At 42.8% G+C, this 21,048-nt stretch overlaps 1 protein-coding gene across 1 annotated transcript in view; it reads left to right on the forward strand.

Moving 5' to 3' along the window:
- Window positions 1-2,345: 2,345 nt before the first annotated feature.
- Window positions 2,346-21,048, forward strand: part of CDC5L (cell division cycle 5 like) — a 32,846-nt gene continuing 14,143 nt past the window's right edge. Inside the window, exons 1-14 of the mRNA XM_071548204.1 lie at window positions 2,346-2,661; window positions 4,015-4,118; window positions 4,954-5,115; window positions 6,162-6,289; window positions 6,965-7,064; window positions 7,148-7,366; window positions 8,492-8,636; window positions 8,771-8,959; window positions 10,973-11,121; window positions 13,397-13,559; window positions 14,620-14,784; window positions 17,130-17,210; window positions 17,521-17,766; window positions 20,503-20,700. Coding sequence (XP_071404305.1) covers window positions 2,617-2,661; window positions 4,015-4,118; window positions 4,954-5,115; window positions 6,162-6,289; window positions 6,965-7,064; window positions 7,148-7,366; window positions 8,492-8,636; window positions 8,771-8,959; window positions 10,973-11,121; window positions 13,397-13,559; window positions 14,620-14,784; window positions 17,130-17,210; window positions 17,521-17,766; window positions 20,503-20,700 — 2,094 coding nt within the window. The 5' untranslated portion in view covers window positions 2,346-2,616. The remainder of the gene's footprint in view (window positions 2,662-4,014; window positions 4,119-4,953; window positions 5,116-6,161; window positions 6,290-6,964; window positions 7,065-7,147; window positions 7,367-8,491; window positions 8,637-8,770; window positions 8,960-10,972; window positions 11,122-13,396; window positions 13,560-14,619; window positions 14,785-17,129; window positions 17,211-17,520; window positions 17,767-20,502; window positions 20,701-21,048) is intronic.

Here is a 21,048-nt window from a genome sequence, read left to right on the forward strand (position 1 = left end):
CCCAGGGAGACAAACTCAAGCAGAAAGGAGAGACCCAGAACAACACATTTTACTTTCCTGAGGTACCCTGTGAGCCAGTGGTGGGCCTGGTCCTCTCCATCCCCCCTGGGACAGCATCGTGCGTCCTCCCAAGAGGAGGCTGAGAAGTGACTGCCTTAACCACTCCCACACTGGTTCCTACTGCCCTGGAGATGGTGTCATAATGTGGTATGGAATACAAAGTTACTGGCTAGAAGAGGTCAGCTGTTAGCTCAGCCCAGCTCAGGTCAGCTGACAGCTTCGGCCTTGTCCAGACTTCAGAGCCCAAATGTAGGCCCACCTGGGTGAACCCTTAACAGACTCACAGACCTCTGTGATTTGCATCATCCCCTTTGGGCTACACTGTGGCCTCAGAAACGCTCCTTAGGCCTTGGCCTTGAACAGCACCTGGATTCAGCTCTTGAGCTGATCAGAAACACTGTCTGCTTCCAGGGCCTAGCGCTGTCCAAGGTGCTCCTGGTTTTTAACAGCCTTGGAAACTTATTTTTCATGCCTGAATAACTACACAAGTGGAACATTTTTGTTACTGAACTTTCAAAGAAAGTTACCATCCCAAACTGCAGCCAGGATGGAAAATTGCTGTGACCAAAGTGAACTCTCTTGTGACTGTACAAACAGTGGTCCTAAGTGAGACCCTTGGGGCTCTCCTGGCCCTCAGCAGGCAGTGACCAGCACCTCCCTGAGAGCAGGACACCTCTCTGAGCCAGTGAACTGCACAGTTTCCTGTGCTTGGAGGAACAAACAGTAATGGTGAATCCTGGGCTGATACCCTGACTCAAGGCTCAACCCTTCACCCACTGAGAAAATGCAAAGGCATCCAAGTACTTCCCTGAATCTGAGGGGAAATTTTCACAGGTGTACCCTTTATACCCTCCTTTAGGTCTGTGTGTGTGTGAATATGCCATAGCAAACGTGCTGTGAATGTTGCTCTCCTGGGTTCTTAAGTACTTTGAACTTGCAAATAAGTTAGGCCTGTGAGTTACTGCTGTCCCTCCAGTAAATTCTATATGCATCTTTTGTTAAATTGTTTAAGTTACTGATTAAATGCTTTTTTATGTTTAAGTGCTGTTAAACCTTTGGGCCTAAATCATTGGTTAGACCTGGGGCAAAATTTGGCAACAGGGTCCCCTCTGAACCTTGTGATTCAATAGGAGGGTCTCCCTTACTCCTTTTTGTCTTTGCCCTTTCCCATCTTTACTTTTTTTTTTTTGGTTCCCAGCATCTACATCAATCCTTTTTCACAGAATCCCAGACTATTCTGAGCTGGAAGGGACCCACAAGGATCATCGAGTCCAACTCTTAAGTCAGTGGCCCACGTAGGGGATTGAACCCATGACCTTGGCATTATTACAGCCAAGTTTTAACCAACTGAGCTAACCTCATTTTTGGTTGTTTTAGTTATATACTGATTGACTGATATTAGATATGGTTTGTATTTCTCTCTGTGGGCTTTAACCACCTAGTAAGGAGCAGTGTGTACCTTGCCAGCAAACTCTCTCATGCTTCCAGTTTTCTATTAAACCTGCTGCTGCTGCTGCCTTTGCCAGTGATTCTCTGAGCTACCTAAAACACCCCTTTGTGACTAATTGGTGTAGTTGGTGGGATGGCAAGTGATATCTCTGGCTACTTACACAAATATGGACTAAGTCCAAGTCCTCAGTTCTCAAGACAAACGGGCAGGATAATGGGCATGATTGGAAAGGTGTGGAGGAACATCCAAAAGCAGCTCGGGCTGGATAAAGTCTGGGAAAGACTGCAATAAAAAGACATATGGTTAACCACCAGCCAGAGTTCTCTACAACCAAAGGAAACTGGACAATTTGGGCTTTACGTTATTTTGTGTTGCTGCCTCAGTATCCTTTTGGGCTGCATAGAATGATTTGAGTTGAAAGACACCTTAAAGATCATCCAGTTCCAATCGCCTGCCATGGGCAGGGACACCTCCCAGCAGTCCAGGTTGCTCCAAGCCCTGTCCAACCTGGCCTTGGACACTTCCAGGGATGGAGCAGCCACAGCTTCTCTGGGCAACCTGTGCCAGGGCCTGCCCACCCTCACAGGGAGGAACTTCATCCGTTCATAAACGCACGGGGTTTTTCCCCAAATTAACAAAACACAGTATAAACGTGAAAGTGTGTAAATCTGATTTCCTTCGCGCTGTCTCTTTCCTCCCTTATTTGCGTCCCTTGGGGAAATCCGAAGGAATTTAATGCAAACCCCTCTTACCCTCCAGGCCCCTCTGCCGGGCGCTCCTCCGGCCGCCAGGGGGCGCCAGCGCGGAGCGCCTCCCCAGGGCCGGGGCAGCTGCGCATGCGCAGAGCGGCCGGACCCGCTGCCCTGGAAGAGCAGCGGCCGCACTTCCCTGGAAAAGCCGCCGGTTCCGCTGGCCCCGCTTCCCTGGAAAAGCCGCCGGACCTGCTCCCCGGCCAGAGCAGCCAGCCCTGCTTCCCTCGCCCTCGGCACACCCCGCCGCTGAGGCCGCCTGCGCGCCGTCCGGGCCGGCCCCTCTGAGGCGAGCGGCGCTCCCGACCCTTCGCTCTCTCGCTCCGGGGGTTCGTACCCCCTCCCTTCGCCGCCAAGATGCCGCGGATTATGATTAAAGGCGGCGTGTGGCGGAACACCGAGGTAGGACTCGGCGGGGTTTATTTAATGCCTCTGTCCCCGCTCAGGGTGCGGAGTTGGGGGGGGGGGGGGGGGGGGGGGGGTGTGTGTGTGTCTCTGCTGCGCAGGCGCGGGAGAAGGGCCATGGTGCGCCTGCGCGGGGGGTCGGGGGTTTTGGGGTGTCTTTGGGGTGTTTCGGGCCCCTCCGTGTCCGGCCATGCGGAGGGTTTGGGGGCTGCAGGAGCGAGCTTAGAGCCGGCCATGCGGAGGGTTTGGGGGCTGCAGGAGCGAGCCCAGAGAAAGGGCAGTGGTGCTGGGAAAGGGTCTGGAACACAAATCCAGTGAGGAGCGGCTCAGGGAGCTGGGGGGGCTCAGTTGGAGAAAAGGAGGCTCAGGGGGGACCTTCTCACCTCTCTGGAGCTCCCTGGAAGGAGCGGGGAGCCACGTGTGGGTCTGGGGCTTCTCCCAGGGAACCAGCGACAGGACAGGAGGACACAGTCAAGCTGCATGTCCTGGGTTGAGCTGGCAAAACAACTGTCCAGGACAGAGGAAAAGTGTTCCTCTCCCCCCAACCAGCCACGGGAAAAAGAAGAGGGAGAGGAAAAAAAACCTTTCAAACCAGGTTTATGCTGAAACTAACTACATGTATTTATACAGAAAAGAGAATATTAAGAGGAAACTACAGTATAACACACACACAAGTTACATATATATAACAAGGAATAACTCCCCACTTCCCAGTAAACCCAAATTCTACCATTTTAACTACAAATCATTCTGGAGAAGTCGGTTCTTCAGAGACAGACTTAGCAGAGAGAAGCTAAGAACAAACATTTTCCTTCCCTCAGATAACATGATGTTAAGCTGGTGCTCTGGGCTTGGGCCTCCCCATCCCTCCTGGGACAGCAGAGTGTCTTGCTGGCACCACAGCTGGGAAGCAACTGCCCAAGCCACTCCCACACACTGGATTTTACACCCTTTGAGATGATGTAGTATGGTATGGAATACAAGATTATTGGCTGGAAGAAGTCAGCTGTGAGCTGGCTCAGCCCAGCTTAAATCAGCTGACAATTTCAGGCCTAATCTGAACTTTAAAGCCTAACTTCTTGGCCTGCTTGGCTAAACCCATAACATATTGGATATCTGAAGTTTAGAACAACCACCTTGTCTTTTTCATTTAACCTTTATTGATTTTATTGGCCTTTGATTTTATTGGCCCTTTTCAGAATAATATAGAAAAGAAGCAGAAATGCTGTGCTGTTCCCACTGGGTCACCCATTAGATGACACACCCTGTGTTCTCCTTTGATTGATCTCACACTTTCTGTTTTGCAAGTTTTTGTGGTCCATAATGGTGTTTATTTGTTTTTCTTTTAAGGATGAAATTCTGAAAGCAGCTGTTATGAAATATGGCAAAAACCAGTGGTCTCGTATTGCCTCGTTATTGCACAGGAAATCAGCAAAGCAGTGCAAAGCCAGATGGTGAGTGAGAGCTGCCATGTCTGGGAATATGAGATTCATAATTAGTGGAAATTTAGACATCACCACAGACTAATTTATGTCCACAGAGCAACAACAGTTTTAGGGTTGTTGGATTTTATTGCAGGTATTTTGAATTCTTATTGTTTGAAAATAGTTGAAAAGTAGCCAGATATTTTCTTTCTTATTGACTGCAGTGTTAGCAAATGTAGGATCACTTAAAATTATATACGTATTTTCCTCTGTATTTGAATATTTTTGGACCAGTGGGTATTGCCAAGGAAGTAAAATTGTAAAATATTAATCTCTCTTACATATGATTTCCTAATTTCTCATAATGGGAGTTTGGCTTGAGAGTAAAAAACTGACCAGTCAGTTATAGTTTTTCAGTTTAGAAGCTCTGCTGTGAAATTTAATTTTTTATAAAAAAATAGCTTGAAACTAATGCAAATGCATCCAGTGGGAATGTATGTGAGAATCAGACTTAGTTTGTCAACTCCTGAACTGCACATATTTATTAAGATACTTCTTATAAAGGTAGCAGTACTGGCACAGTTGAGGATTGGGAAGATAATGGCTGAAGGCCCCAAACTCAACAAAACTACCATTTCTGGTACATTTGGTTGTTGCAATTTTTACTTTTCTGTTTCAGAATTAGTTTTGTGATTCCTTATTTTGTCAGAGTAGAGACAGGGAAAAGAAGAGGCAATATTTGTATGAAAAGTGCTGGATAAATAATCCATGTTAAAGTTCAAATGTGTGTGCCATAAAATCACTCTTGAAGGTAAATCAGTGGGTAACTTGGTTCTGTTTTCCTTCATTTTTTCCTTTATTGCAGGTATGAGTGGCTGGATCCCAGCATCAAAAAGACAGAGTGGTCCCGGGAAGAGGAGGAGAAGCTGCTGCACTTGGCCAAGCTGATGCCAACCCAGTGGAGAACCATTGCCCCCATCATTGGGAGAACTGCTGCCCAGTGCCTGGAGCACTACGAGTTCCTGCTGTGAGTTTCTGTTTGCCCAGAGGTGCATACCAGGAAAATCTGTGGAGTTTGTTGTAGCATGACCTCAGCACTGTCTAGAACTGCCTGAAGGAAGTTCTGGCCAGGTGGGGGCTGGTCTCTTCTCCCAGGCACTCAGCAATAGGACAAGGAGGCACGATGGGCTCAAGCTCTGCCAGGGGAAATTGAAGTTGGAGAGCAGAAAAAAATTCTTTCCAGAGAGAGTAATCAGGGATTGGAATGGGCTGCCCAGAGAGGGGGTGGATTCACCATCCCTGGAGATTTTTAAACGCAGATTGGCCGTGGCACTGAGTGCCATGATCTGGTAAATGGACTGGAGTTGGACCAAGGGTTGGACTCAATGATCTTGGAGGTCTTTTCCAACCCAATCAATTCTATGATTCTATGGGATGTTCTCTCATGTTGTTGAATTATGGTGGTTTCAAGTTGACTGAATCCTCTTCTAAGTGAATTTGAAAAGTTGTTCCTTTTCACTCACTGTGTCCTGCTTGACAGAAGCTCCTGGAACCTGGACAGCAGGCTTGAATAGAGACAGATGTCTATTTTCTTACTCCTGGTCATTCTGGCTGGGTATTTTTTGGCTGGCTAATCAGCAAGAATGGATATGTGAGAGAGGAAAAAAAAAAGAGATATTTATGTTACAGAGAGTCTCTTTAGGCCATGAGAAGAGAAGGAAAGTGCTGTTTTCCCTTGTGATCTTTGTTAATTCTGGTGTGATTGAGTGAGCATAACAGCATAATAGGAAACTTGATTTGCCACACTGCTTTAATTCTTCTTTTTATTGTTAAAGATCACCTGAGCAAATTTCTCTACTACTAATTGTATCAGTATTGGATTTTATATAACATTCTTCCTCTTGCCTGATTTCAGGTTATGTAACTGTATCACACTCATGAATTGTGATACAAATTTATTTAGTGCAAGGTTACTTTATTATGATCTTTGGGGACATATAAGGGATGGTTATTACGAACCTGGGATAAAACAAAGAGCCACTGGAGACAAACCTACAATGTGTTTGTTTTTAGGGACAAAGCTGCTCAGAGAGACAATGAGGAAGAAACTGCTGATGATCCTCGGAAACTGAAACCTGGAGAAATTGATCCAAATCCAGAGACCAAGCCAGCCAGGCCAGATCCCATTGACATGGACGAAGGTGAGTTAGGAGTTTGTTTACCTTCTTTGACAGAAATCTGATCTCTTTGATTTTTTTGTTTACACAGTCTCTGTACCCTGGGTTTCTTCTCTTTTTTTCTCCATCCCCTGGTCATTAATTTTCCTACAGGTTTTTGTCTTATTTCTGACCAGTCAGTTATACTTTTTCAGTTTTCTTTTCCTTTTCTTGGTATGTTCTGCCTCCTTATCTGTCATCTTCATCTCTTAAAATGACTGTTTTTTGCTTTGACAATTGCTCTACTTGTTTGCATTCTTAGAGCTGTATCTTCATCTCTTCCCATCAGCTCACACCTCTCAATGTGATACACAAATTCTCAACATAATACTGTCAGATAAAGCTGTAAATGAAATTTTACTTCCATTAATGTGGTCAATTTGCCTCTTTATGTAAATATTTTGAGTTGCTGTAGGTATTAGTTCAATTATTTTCACTATTAGGCTTTTTTTCTTAAAGGCTTCATTTCATTTGGCCAGTCATTTACTAAATATAATGGATCAACTTGGGGAAAACTAGTTTAATGATGATGCAGAATACCTGTGAAAATATTGATTAATTCAGCTTTTAAAGACTGTTTTATGTTCTTAATGTGACTTTTTTCCTTCCTTCCCTCTTTTAAGTGCAAATTCATAGCTGTATTTTTCTGTACTGTTGTAGATGAGCTTGAAATGCTGTCTGAAGCCAGAGCACGCCTGGCTAATACACAGGGAAAGAAAGCCAAGAGGAAAGCCAGAGAGAAGCAGCTGGAAGAAGCTCGGTAAGCTTTGGTTTGATTTCCTAAACTGGGACTGCTTCTCTTCTCTTTGCACATCAAATCATGGAGTGTTGCTGTTTCTTTAGACGTCTCGCTGCTCTCCAGAAAAGACGAGAACTTCGGGCTGCTGGGATCGAGATCCAGAAGAAAAGGAAAAAGAAGAGAGGTGTGGATTATAATGCAGAAATTCCATTTGAAAAGAAACCTGCCCCTGGTTTTTATGATACATCTGAGGAAAATTACCAGGCCCTGGATGCAGATTTCAGGAGATTACGTCAGCAAGACCTGGATGGAGAATTAAGATCGTAAGTGTGTGTTATACTAAAGAGGGAAGTTTATTTGGAAAAAAAAACCCAAACAACACATATATATGTGTGTCAAGTCCTGGAAATATAATGTGGGCAGGAAATGTATTTTCCATGTGACAGATATGAGTGCAAGTTGCTTCTGCCTTTTCAGTTTCCTGTGTTTTTATCTGTCCAGAAGATCCAGTTCACATTTTGTCTAAGGTCAACTTATATCTTTCTTCTAGTTTACCTTTTATCTCTGAGAATAAGGTTCCTCATGCATTTTCATGCTCTTTAAATGGAAATGTTAATTTTTCTGAGGTTTGTTCTCTTCTAGCAGTTCATTTGCTTGTGTATTTACAGTCCTTCCTTTAAGTAATAACCTTATTAAGATTGCTTACAGGAGAAGATTTTACTTGTAGTATTACTTTTGATGGAATTAAGTCAGCTTGAGTTGGATGTGTCCTTAAAAGCTTAATTTCTCTCCATCCCCCAAAAGAATCCCCAAACATACACTTCAGGAGTTCAGTGCACATCTTGATCATGAGCACTGTGCTATACATTCAATTGCATTTCCCACTGCTTCTGGCAGCTGCTTTTTCCTGAGCAAGTTGGTCCCATGCCATGTACAGTTTTGTTTATTAGCCTGTGATGTGTTTTATCTTTATGGCTCTTAGTTCAGAGGGACAGGCAGGAGCTTCAAACTGAAGCTTATGATTTCACAGTCTACCTCCATTGCTGTTTGAAGAAATTACCATTTTTATTAAATGCTGAAGAGAAACTGCTTCTCATGTCCCACAGAAGATGTTCATCTTCTCTTAGCAGCTGCTGGAGAAAAAGGGAGTGTTCACATCCTCTTTACTGTCTAAATTCTTGGCCTAACATCCTTTTCTTGCTCCAGTGACCCTGTTGATTGTAGCTGAAGCAGCATGAGCTGAACCTGTTGATTAATTCCACCACTTAGAAGCAGGTTCTGCTGCAAGGTCTGCAGATCACATCTAATCACTGAACTTCTGCCCCTCATAGTGCTTTACTCTTCCTGCAGTGCATATCCAGCTTTTGATGAGGGTGCTCTTTGCTTGTTTGATTTACTCTGTGGCTGTTCTGTGTGTTCTGAGCTGATTCTGTCACCCACAACGACAGGGAAAGGGAGGGAAGAGAGCGCAAAAAGGACAAGCAACATATGAAACGGAAAAAAGAGTCAGACTTGCCCTCAGCTATTCTGCAGACCAGTGGAGTGTCAGAATTTACCAAAAAAAGAAGTAAACTAGTGCTTCCAGCTCCTCAGGTGAGGTGTTCTTTGGTAATAAACAACTTATAAACCCTTATAAACCCAACTTATAAACAGTGATTTGTGTTTTATGTTTGTGGCTCTTGTCATTGCATTATATCTCACTTGCCTTGGGGTCTTCTCTTTTGCAGATATCTGATACAGAACTTGAAGAAGTTGTAAAAGTTGGCCAGGCCAGTGAGATTGCACGCCAGACTGCTGAGGAATCTGGAATTACAAACTCAGCTTCCAGCACTCTTCTCTCAGAATATAATGTGACCAACAACAGCATTGCACTAAGGACTCCCAAAACTCCAGCAGCACAAGACAGGATCCTACAGGTAAGGTAGAAATGCACAGAAAGAGTTTTTAGTTTTAGAGCAGTGGTCGAATGAGTAGAAGGTGTAAGTGCCAGAGAGTCATTCCTTGGATTGTGTGCAATGCTGGAATGTGAACTGACACATGATCTCCAGGACACGCTGAAGGGCATAAGAAGCAGATCCTCCTCTATCTTATCAGTTGTCATGGTGTTTCAAAACACTATGGTGCTTTTTTTCTTTAATCATATATTCTGTGAAGCTTTTAACCATTCTCCTGTGTCCTGGGTTGAGCTGGCAAAACACCAACTGTCCAGGACAGAGTGAAAGGGTTCCTCCTCCCCCCAACCAGCCAAGGGAAAAAGAAGAAAGAGAGAAAAGAAAAACCCTCAAAACCAGGTTTGTGCTGGAACTAACTACATGTATTTATACAGAAAAGAGAAAATTAAGAGCATACTACAATATAACACACACTTACACAAGTTATGCATATATAACAAGGCATAACCTCCCACTCCCCAATTAATACAAAGCCCATTACTCTAAATTCATAAGCACTCCAAAAGACACTCAGCAAGAAAGAGAAAGTATAACAACAAAATATTTCTACTTCCCTGAATGCAAACAAAATGCAAGCAGAGGCAACAGGAGCAGGGCCCAGCATAGTAGAGGAGCTGCTGGATGTCCTCCTCTTAGTGCAGCCATGATGGAACTGACCAAGCCACTCCCACACACTGGATTTTACCCCCTTTGAGATGATGTAGTATGGTATGGAATACAATGTTATTGGCTGGAAGGAGGCAGCTGTGAGCTGGCTCAGCCCAGCTTAAATCAGCTGACAATCCTAGGCCTAGCTGAACTTTAAAACCTAAATTTAGGTCCACCTGGCTAAACCCATAACATCCTGGTGTCTCATATAATTTCCCCTTCTCTTGAGTGTTTTTCAGTGTTAAAGATGTATATGAGTTCCTGTCCTTAAAACAGTGTATTTTATGTTGTGCAGCTTTTATTTCAGCTAACAAGAAGTAATTAACTGCAACTATGCAAGAATATTTTCCTAGCACTTTATTGGCTTAAAACCACTTGAGATAAAGTTTGCCAAAACCTTCCTTTGCAGCTTCTGAATTATATTTATGTTACATTAATTGTGTGAGTGCCTGGATTTTTTCAGAAACTGGTTGTGTGGGGAGAAATAGCTAAATGAAATCAGTGCAGCTAGTGTGGAAAACAAACAAAATTCCACCCCAAAGATCCCACCTCAAAACTGAAACCACCCCTTTGTTGAGAAGCTGATTTCAGCAGTTTCATGATAGGAGAGAAGAGGAGGTTCCTGACTCTACAGACCTACGTGTCTGTGCAGTGTTTGCAGGAATGGTCATGTTCACCTTCAAATGGAGTGCTCAGACATAAATGTCACAGTTTTGTGCATGTGCACAGTTTTCCAGATGGATTTAGTGATCTTCAGGGGAGATAATTGCTATTTGCAGTAGTATAATTACCTCAGCTCATTTTCAGTGACTTAATTCTTCCCTGGAACAAGGAAAAAGAAAACAAAAAGTAGGAGGGTAGTAGTTAGATCCCAGATTGGGTCATGGACAAAAATCTGAATAGTGAGCATCTCTTTTTGGAAGGTTTTCTTTGCAATGCAGTTTGGGTAAATGTCACTGAATTTGGATTTCAGAGTGCAAGTGTGCTCTTACATCTGAAAATCTGAATCCTTGGGATGACTTGAGTATTCAGTCACTAGTGAATCTTGCAGATTTAGGGAGTCTGGTATACTGAAAGAACTTGAAACAATAAGTAACCCACTCAATTTTGCAACTCCAGTTTATAATATATTTTACTGGAAATGAAGATTCAAAGTGTTTGTAAATACCACTGTATGAGTCTTGAAGTTATGAACTTTTAAGCATGTTCCACAAACTGATATTCAAATAACTCTTCAGCTTTTCTTACTTTTACTGAACCTGTCAGGCATGTATAATAGTGTGACTGTGAATGTCCTAGTGAAGCACTGCATGTTTGTCTGTTGCACAGGAAGCCCAGAATCTGATGGCTCTCACAAATGTGGATACCCCCCTGAAAGGAGGTCTAAATACTCCCTTGCATGAAAGTGATTTTTCAGGGGTAACACCACAGAAACAGGTTGTTCAGACTCCAAATACTGTGCTTTCCACACCTTTCAGGTAATCAGACTCCTTTTCTGATGGGTGCTTGGGTGGGCATGTGTCTGTTTGGAGGTGGGTGGACAGAGCAGGTTTTGATGTGTGAATTAGTACCTCATGATCAATGCTTGTTGTAGTTTGAGCTGGCAAAATGCCAACTGCCTGGTACCCAGTCACAAAGTCCACTCCCAGAGCAGGAGAGTGAGGGAAAACAGCAGAAACGAGGCTTTAAACACAGTGAGGTTTTTATATTTATACAGAGAAGAGGAGAGCTTAACACAGAATATGAAATAGCACATAGTGACAGCAAACAACAACAGGCTCACCGAGGTCGCCCCAGCTAACAGGTGAAACTCCAAACCAACCAAACCCCCTCCCCAAAGGAAACTTCCCAGCAAGAGGGAAAGAGGAATTAACAGGAATGTGCTCACGTCCCTGGGTAAACACCCACACGGACCAGCAGCAGGGCCTGATATCAGCAGTCAGGGAGCAGGAACCCTCCTGGTCAGAAGCAGGGACCGAAGAGAGCAGAGACTCCTCCCCCCTTGCTTGTTATACTCCCCGACACTTCCTGATGATGTCAGATGATATGAAATACCTCTTTGGCTGCTTAAGTCAGATGATACCTGTCCCCTCTAATCTGTGTCACACCCTTTGAGGCCTGCTAGAAACTGAGGCCTAATGGGGACCTATGCTGACTAAAGCTAAAACTATCACAATGCTCCAAACCAAATTTTAACTGGCTTTTATTTCAAGCCCTTGTACAAGTTCCTCCTTCTCTGTGTCTTTAAAAAGTTCAGCCATGCCCTCTTCATTTGTATTCATACAGTGTATGGCTCATGGAGTTTTGGTCCAAAATGTGGCTTTCTGTGGTCTGGAGCAATATAAAATATACTGGAGTAATACAGGAGTATAAATAGTAAGATGGAATGTCATTCTGTATGTGGATCCTGGGCTTTCCAAAGTATTACCTCAGAGTCAGAGGTATGGGAGGTCCCTTAGCCAAACCCACACTGAATTTTTGAAAAGCTGGAGTAAATATTTTATAAGCCATATATATCCAAAATAAAATATTTCTTATATTGCCAATCTAAATAGCACAGAATTGCTGGTTTAACTCTTACAGTGGATCCTGAACAAATATATATCCCACAAGTGCCAAATACCATACAGCTAAAACATGTTACACTTGGTACATTTTGTCTGTCAGATTTTTCCACTTAGGTTCTAATTTTACTTATATCATGCTAGTAGGAAAAGTGGAGAATGAAATAAAAAGGGCCTTTATGGCAGCTTTTCCAAAGAAGCTTTATTTTGTTTAGAAACTGTGTGCAAAAGCCCTGCTCTTTTAATTAAAAGAGCAGCTACAGCAATGAATCCTCTTTTTTATTTTGACATCTATTGGTGTCAGTGTGATGCAGAAAAAATGTAGAATTTGGCCTGGAGTGATGTGGGTTCATTTGGGTTAATTTATGTTTAAAAATGTAGAGATATTCTAATTTTGTTGTTGGATTGAGATTTTTGTTTGTGGTGGTTTTTTTGCTTCTAAAGTTCAGATTTGCACATGTAAATGTGGTGCCTGTGTATCAACTTGAATGGCTTTCAGAAATGCTCTATGAGTGGAAAAATCCAACACCTTGAGCAGAGAAAAAACTAAATTAGTCCATGGAGTGCCACACTGTTCATGTAGTAGGTCATTGGGATAGAGAACAATATTCCTGCCCAGTCTCAAGGAGGAGCAACTGAGGCCACAGAATCTAAACCTTAATCCATTTTGCCTAACCCCAGGTTCTTAGAAATAATTATTGTCATGTAATTACACCTTCAATAATCAGTGAAAGCAAAGAGGCACCTTCAGGGTGATTCATTCGATTGTAAGATGGGACAGCTGTTGAGCCAGATGATTCTGGAATGAAAGAGTTGCCCAGCTGGTAGGGACATCAGAGCTGCAATTCAATCCTGTTGCTGTATCCCAGCATAATACCTGGTGAGTGGATATTCCAGTCTCCAAAAAGCAGCAGTGGCAGTTTGTGTTGGTGTAGTTCCTGAAACTTCTCTTAACATAATGATGTGTCTGGATTTCAACTTGACAGGTCCTTGGTTACACCTTGGCAGGTTTAAACAATGTATTTTTTTGATTCTTTTAATTGCATAATGCAATTTCACTGCCTCTCAAGAAAAAAACTCTAAATTGAATGTATTGACTGTGTTTATGTAACTTTTTTCAGCATTCAGACTGTTTATTTAAGTAGAGCTCTTTAGGGGAAAAAAGTAATGACCAACTGCTCTTCTCTAGAACACCCTCTCAGGGATCAGAGGGTTTAACTCCTCGAGGAGGACTAACTCCCAAACCTGCCCTTGGCACAACTCCTGGGAGAACTCCGCTGCGTGATAAACTGAACATCAACCCAGAAGAGGGAATGGCAGATTACAGTGACCCATCTTATGCAAAACAAATGGTAAGAAGTACTTAAGAAGTGGAATTCAGTGCTCTATTAATTTGCAGGATTTTTAAATCTCTTCTGCTAAGCAGAAATTTATTTTATAAAAAAAGCATGTATTATTTCTTCCACCTGTCTACAGGTCTGTCTTCATCACATAATAAAATCTTCATTTAAAAGAACAGAAATCTTGCCACTTAGAATGGCTTTCAGTGTGCTCAGTAAGGCACTCTAAAGCTGTTTGTCTAAGAAGACATAGTTAAGTTTCCATCCTACATCTTTGAAGCTGCAGGCAATATATATCAAGCAAAGATTCATTTTTCTTGCAGTCCTGCACAGTCCTCTAATCCCTTGTCATCTTGGCTTCCCATTTACCTACAGGGCCTTTTCATCAGTCTGTTGTGTTGACAACACTGAGCTAAAGGAGTTAAATTTTTGCCATTAGGAGCACTTGGGTTAGAGATGTGCAGTAATCTGAGTCCCATCCAGATTCTTTCATCACCTTTGGCAACAGATGTTTCCATTCTGGAAAATTCATCCAGATGGACCCTGCCAATTACGTGTGGTATAGGAAGGCCTATACCTAATAGGTAGCACCTTGGAAACTCCTTTTATGTGGCTGATTCTGCAGCCTCAGCTGTGGCTTTGGATATCTCCCACCTGAGCTATTGACAGTTTTGTTTTGGATCTAGGTGAGGATATCCATTCCAGGTTTTTGGCTAGTTTTCACAAAAATAAGTTCAGAATTTCAGAGTTCCCCTTGACTTGAAGGAGTCCCTTTCAACTCAGAATATTCTGTGAATATCTGAGAAGTTTTATTTGATGTCCTTATACTTACTTTGGTTCTGTCCTAACCTTTTCATAATAAAAAGGATTTTTGCTGCCAGAATCAAAACTGGGGCTTCAGTTTTCCTGCTGGTTTCCAGATGTGGTACTTTCTGGTTTTGCAGCACAATAAGGTGGGCAGGTGATATGAGCAGTGTATTGTTCCTCTTTGCTAATGTCAGTGGGTGGAGTGTGGTTGTATTGCACCTCTGCATGACTCCAGAGGCATCACATCTGCCTGTTGTTCCCACAGGAGAGAGAGTCCCGGGAGCACCTGCGCCTGGGACTCATGGCCCTCCCTGCTCCCAAGAATGACTTTGAGATTGTGCTTCCTGAAAATGCAGAAAAAGAACTTGAAGAACATGAAGTAGATGAAACCTTTGTAGAGGATGCTGCTGACATAGAAGCCCGCAAGCAGGTTGGTGTGTGAGTCATGGAGAGAGCCTTTTTGTTTGAAATAAAATGTGTTCTTTGTATGGTTCCTGTAGTTTAGTGGAAATTTCTTCTACAGGATAACAAAGTGAAATGTACCTGTTGCTTTTGCTTCCATCAGGCTGTACATAGGATAAATCAGTTTCCTCTCTAAATCCTTTTCTTTCTTTGTTAATCTTACATATCACATAACATTTTCTTTGAATTTTGTCTCCCAAAAGGTAAAAATATAATTAAAAGCATTTTTCTACAGAGGCACATGCTTGATTTTAAGCACATAAGAATTGTGCTTTTCTTTTTTCCTGTCTCAGAGCTAAAAGCTGTTGCTTGTGGAATGTAAGACAGGTATATGCAAATTCAGGCAGGCTGGTAGAAATGTGCCATGCAGTGAATTGGTACCTTTGACTTGTACCACAGGATTACCCAGACAGCCAAGTTGTGAATGGGTCCCTGTTGTTTGTTGAAGAATCAGGGAAGGCTGGATAAAGTAGTATCTTAAATTCTGCCAGTTAAATGGCTGTACTGGCCAGTAATCAGACCTTTAAATTTTTGTAACAGTCCCTTTTCCATTTATTACCTATCCTAATATTTGTGATCCAAATCTCTTTTTGTTATATACCTTCTGATGGTTTTTTGAGTGCAGAGAGGTTTTTGCTAATCATTGTGCTTTGACAAGTGAACAAAATATTTTTAAAAATTCTGTGTTTTGGTATCTTTGAATAGATTAAGCATTTCCCAGAAATGTTTCCCAGTGTGTCCTGTTTGGGAAGGAACATGTTATATACATAGAAATGTATGTCTTGTGCATACATACCCTAATAAAAAATCTGAATGAATCATAGAATAATAGAATCGATTGGGTTGGAAAAGACCTCCAAGATCATCGAGTCCAACCCTTGGTCCAACTCCAGTCCCTTTACCAGATCATGGCACTCAGTGCCACGGCCAAGCTCAGTTTAAAAACCCCCAGGGATGGGGAATCCACCCCCTCTCTGGGCAGCCCATTCCAATGCCTGAGCACTCTCTCTGCAAAGAATTTTTTTCTGATATCCAACTTAAATTTCCCCTGGCAGAGCTTGAGCCCATCGTGCCCCCTTGTCCTATTGCCGAGTGCCTGGGAGAAGAGACCAGCCCCCACCTGGCCAGAACTTCCCTTCAGGTAGTTCTAGACAGTGCTGAGGTCACCTCTGAGCCTCCTCTTCTCCAGGCTAAACACCCCCAGCTCCCTCAGCCTCTCCCCATAGGGCTTGTGCTCCAGTCCCTTCACCAGCCTTGTTGCTCTTCTCTGGACTCGCTCCAGCCCCTCAATATCCTTTCTGAACTGAGGGGCCCAGAACTGAACACAACACTCAAGGTGTGGCCTCACCAATGCAGAGTACAGGGGAAGGGTCACTGCCCTGGGCCTGCTGGCCATGCTATTTTTGATACAGGACAGGATCCCATTGGCCTTCTTGGCCACCTGGGCACACTGTTGGCTCATGTTGAGCTTCCTGTCAATTAGTACTCCAAGGTCCCTTTCTGCCTGGCTGCTCTCCAGCCACTCTGTGCCCAGCCTGGAGCGCTGCAGGGGGTTGTTGTGGCCAAAGGGCAGGACCTGCACTTGGCCTTGTTGAACTTCATCCCATTGGAATCAGCCCATCTCTCAAGTCTATCCAGATCCCTCTGCAGAGCCCTCCTGCCTCCCAGCAGATTGACACTCCCTCCCTCTAATTTAGGTGTTTTGAACAGAGGAAAGAATTTGAGTTGCACCATGATCCTGCCTTTCAAGTGAAGATGTGACATGCTGGGATTAGAACATGGAAGATCCTGGTTATTGTTCCTGAAGTTTCAGACAACACTGACTTTCCATGTTATTTATTGCCTAAAAGTGTATTGTAAAGAGAACTCATGTTTTTACACTTTCACAAGTATTGTTTTAGTGAAATGCACACATTAGGTCATTGAAGATGAAAATAGAGACCTGGCTGTAAATTGAAGAGTCTTTCATCCTGATGAATTTCATGTCTGGAGAATTAAAGCAGTTGTCAAACTTGATGTGGAGAAATGTGTAAAGAATGATGGAGCTGAGACTGAAGGAGGACTTGATGTCTGGAAATGAGTTTTGAAGAGATCCCTTTTCTTAGAGTCACTCTGCTGTGCTCTTCCCATTCGCTTTAGAGGCAGTAAATTATGTTGTCATCACATTATTTAGTTCTGGCTTTGTAACATGAAGTCTTCATTCTTTAAGGAATCTTCACTGCATTAATCAATTAGTTTTTATATCACATACATTTCTAGGAAGCATTTGATTTTGTTGCAGTAGCTGGAGTAACACTTGGCTTGTTTGTTTAGGCCCTCCGAGAAGCAGAGCGAGCCAAGGAACTAAAGAGGATGCACAAAGCTGTGCAGAAGAATCTGCCACGGCCCTCAGAAGTAAGTGGAAACAGAATTCACTGTTAAAGAAAAAAAAGTAGAAATAAAGCTTTTAACAAATACAGGAGAAAATCTTCATTTGAGTATGCTGATTTCAGCCTGAAGGGAACTTCCACAGCAAGTTGTCGTGAGGTATTTCACCTGCAGAAACATTCAGGTTGCTGTATGTGTGTCACAGCTCAAGGGATTTTAGTACCTTTTCACTGGGGTTTAGCTGATACCTCAGATTCATACTTGGGTGGAGATACATGAATTTAATGTGACCTTTGGTGTATATGGTGTTCAAGAACTTTTTTTTATTCCTGGGCAGGTTAATGAAACAATACTGAGACCCTTGAATGTGGAACCACCTCTAACAGACTTGCAGAAAAGTGAAGAGCTAATAAAGAAAGAGATGATTACTATGCTCCATTTTGATCTTTTACACCACCCATTTGGAGAACAGCCTAGTGGGAAGAAAGGGAAAGGCCCAGGATTTGGCAGCAACAATGCAGAGCACATGGCTTACTTGGAGCAAAATCCTTATGAGAAGTTCTCCAAAGAGGATCTCAAGAAGGTGAGAACTGGGTGGCCTAAATAGACCTGATATCTCCTTCTTGGCATGGTCCTGTAATCTTGCAAAAAAACATGGTTCCAAGCCTGCACAAAGTTCATTTGGAAGATCTCCTGAGTGTTGTATGAAGAGCTGTAATTATGGAATTCTTGAGGTTGGAAAAGACCTCTGAGATGATCAAGTTCAATCATTAACTGAGCACTGCCAAGCATTAAGTAAGGATAAGTTATGAAGTTACTAAGTAAGGATAATGTACATGAACATTCTCTTTTCTATCAGCTGATGTTAATCTGGTCACTCAGCAGAATGATGGGGATGCTGCATTTGCCCACAGACACTGTCAGTTACATACAGTTGTGAATGTGTTGTGGTTGCTTATCATTTAAAGTAAGGGTAGGAGCTGTAATACCCCAACAGTTACCAAAATCTACTTCTCTGTTTCTGGAAATTGGGCTTAAGTCATTGAGGCTTTAACTAGGTGTGATATCCACCTTCTGCTGCCTCTGTATTTGTTAATCTGGAATTACAAAGCATTTTCTTCAGAGCAGTGCAGACTAAATAAAACAGTGGCATCAGCTTGTAAGTTGGAACAGGAAGTCAAGTTGTTTAATTATGCTTGTCAGGCGTGATCCAGGAGGGCTGTGCTGGTGCAGAGCCTGCTGGGCTGTGGCAGCTGATCTGACAGCATACCTGGTTCACAAGTGCTGAGCAGGCAGAATGGTGCTTGGCTGAGGGGAGTGGGCGGTCTGGGCACTCTCTGCTGTTTTACATTGTAATCCCAAGTTAAACAGCAACCCTGGACCAGGGTTCCGGTTCGGGCTGTTCGCTTATTTAAGCAGCTACAGATGTTGCCTTCTGCTGCCAAGTGACAGATGGGCAGTTCAGGCACACAGTGCTGTGGTTTGGTTCTTTCAAAGAGCTTCACCTGTGAAGCTGTGCCAGTAACCTTTGACCAAATTCTTACAGGCCTAAAAGTGAGTGAAAGGGACAGAATCACGTGCCACCAAGTCCTCTGTTTTATGCAGACTCCTGCTCTCTGAGACTTGTACTCTGTGCTCTACACCTAAATCCCATATTACTTTCAAGAGACTGTAAAGATGCACAGCCAGTCTCCTTGACCATATCTACCAATGAATCGAGCCTAAAATGACAAACAGTGAACAGTATGTACTTCCAATTTGCTGTTAAGCAAAAAATTATACTTGAAGATTTCTTACCAGGAGAAGTTAAAGATGGAAAATACAGTTAGATCCTGAATTTCAGTGCCCTGACAGTGTCAGATTGTTCCCTTAGGAATGTTCTCCAAGGGCTTTTTCTGGTTGTTTTGAATTGCAGCAAGAATCTGGTTTTCTATCACTTCCCTTAGAGACTATTACATGGTCCAGTAGTTTTTGTCTGGAAACTTTTTTCAGAGTCCCTGGAAATTCTGTCTCCTAACTGATGGGCAGAAGTTTTGTTGTATCCTTGCTCCTGCTCACTCTTTAACATTCAGCATAATATGCCTTCTTTATCTAAAATCCAGTTCAAACCAGGAACTTTTCCTATCTGTGTGCTCTGATCTGGGGCTTGTTTATTTTCCTTTACTTCCACTTGTTTTTAGAATGTCTTCCTCCTAAAATCCCTACATAAAATGGTCCTTTGTTCTGTTATGTGTAGTGTCTTTTGGGAAGGCTTAGCAGTGGTGCTGAGCATGGTGGGCTGAACTGGGGAACTCTTTGGTGCCACAAGTAAATAACCTTAAGTAGTTCTCAAAGTGTACTAATAGAGCTGATTGAAAGTAAACCTTTATAAGATTCAGCTTTGTCAGGTGTTATTAGGTTATTCCTATTTTATCTGTCTTGATCATCATGGACAAGTAATTAATTTTCCTTTCTCTGAGACCATCTAATCTGGTGATACCTGAATTACTTTCTGGGCAACATCCTGTTATGAAACATAATGTTTGCTTGAAGATACTGACTGCTGATAGGGAAATTCATGATGCATGTGCAAATCCTGTTGAAAGAGAAGACATGGACATGCACTTAGAACCAGTGAAGTCCAGATCAGCAAATACATTTTAGTTTTTGTAGTTACAAATAAATTCAAAGTGACCTGGATGCCTGTGTAGTTTTGTGGGCCAGGCTTTTTGTCAGAAACATTGAGAGTTGTGAGAACAACACAAATCTTTAAGTTACTTTTTAAACTAAGCTGGTTACAGCAGAGTGCTCACATCTCACTGGTTCTCTGGCCACAGAATGTGTTAAAGTCAGGGCAGTATTTCCTGCAGTGAAGCTTACACAGCTCACCCGTTACTATTTAGACTTGACTTTTCAGGTTGTGTAGAGAAGGGCAGGCAAAAGGAAATTAAAAGTGATTTTTGTTTCATAGAACAGCTGCTTCTGTCTGTACAATTCTCCCTCCCCTCAAGGTCCTCGCTTTTATCTCTGTTCTTCTGCAGCAAGATGAAGTATCTTGCTGTGCCACAGCTTTCATTAGCCACGGCAGAGTGATGTCAGGCTTGGCCAAATTATATAAAATGAGGGATAGTTGCACTGTGAGTAGCCTCCTAGCCTGGGTTTCATTTGTAATCCACAGCATCTGTGTTCGATTTCATAGTTAGCTTAACCTGCTGGTGAGCCTTTAGTATGAAAAGAAAAGCTGCCCCCATGAATTGCACACTGAAGGATTGAAAAGAAGAGGAATTTTCTTGTATCCTGTGCGCTGTAACTGCAGTTTATTTCTCATCCTTCCCAACAGGCACAAGATCTACTGGCACAAGAGATGGAAGTGGTAAAGCAAGGAATGGGGCATGGAGAGCTGTCAAGTGAAGCTTATAACCAGGTGTGGGAAGAATGTTACAGCCAAGTGTTATACCTGCCTGGACAGAGCCGCTACACAAGGGCCAACTTGGCCAGCAAAAAAGACAGAATAGAGTCACTTGAAAAGAGACTCGAGGTCAGTGTCACTTTTTTCCTGTTTTTTGCACCTGCTTTTAGGGTTTTTTAGAGTCTCTTTCCTCGTGTTTTGTTTGTTTTTTCTGTCTAAGAGTTAGAGGTTACTTGATGAATCAGTCAGGTCTTTTGGTGGGATTCCTTTGAAAAGGTCATTGAGACTGTAGCCCAGCTCATCTCACCTACTTTGTTCTCAACTGGAGAGAAGATCAGGTTCTGCTTTGTCTTAATTCTGTGTGGACTTTTGTTGTTTTCCTAATGTCCACTATTAACAGATCAGATACCCAATCTTTCTAACTTTGTACTTTTCCCCCTGATAGTGACTAATATGAGATACATGAGACAAAGATGC

The sequence above is a fragment of the Pithys albifrons genome, chromosome 2 (genome assembly GCF_047495875.1).
Source record: "Pithys albifrons albifrons isolate INPA30051 chromosome 2, PitAlb_v1, whole genome shotgun sequence".
Taxonomy (NCBI): Eukaryota; Metazoa; Chordata; class Aves; order Passeriformes; family Thamnophilidae; genus Pithys; species Pithys albifrons.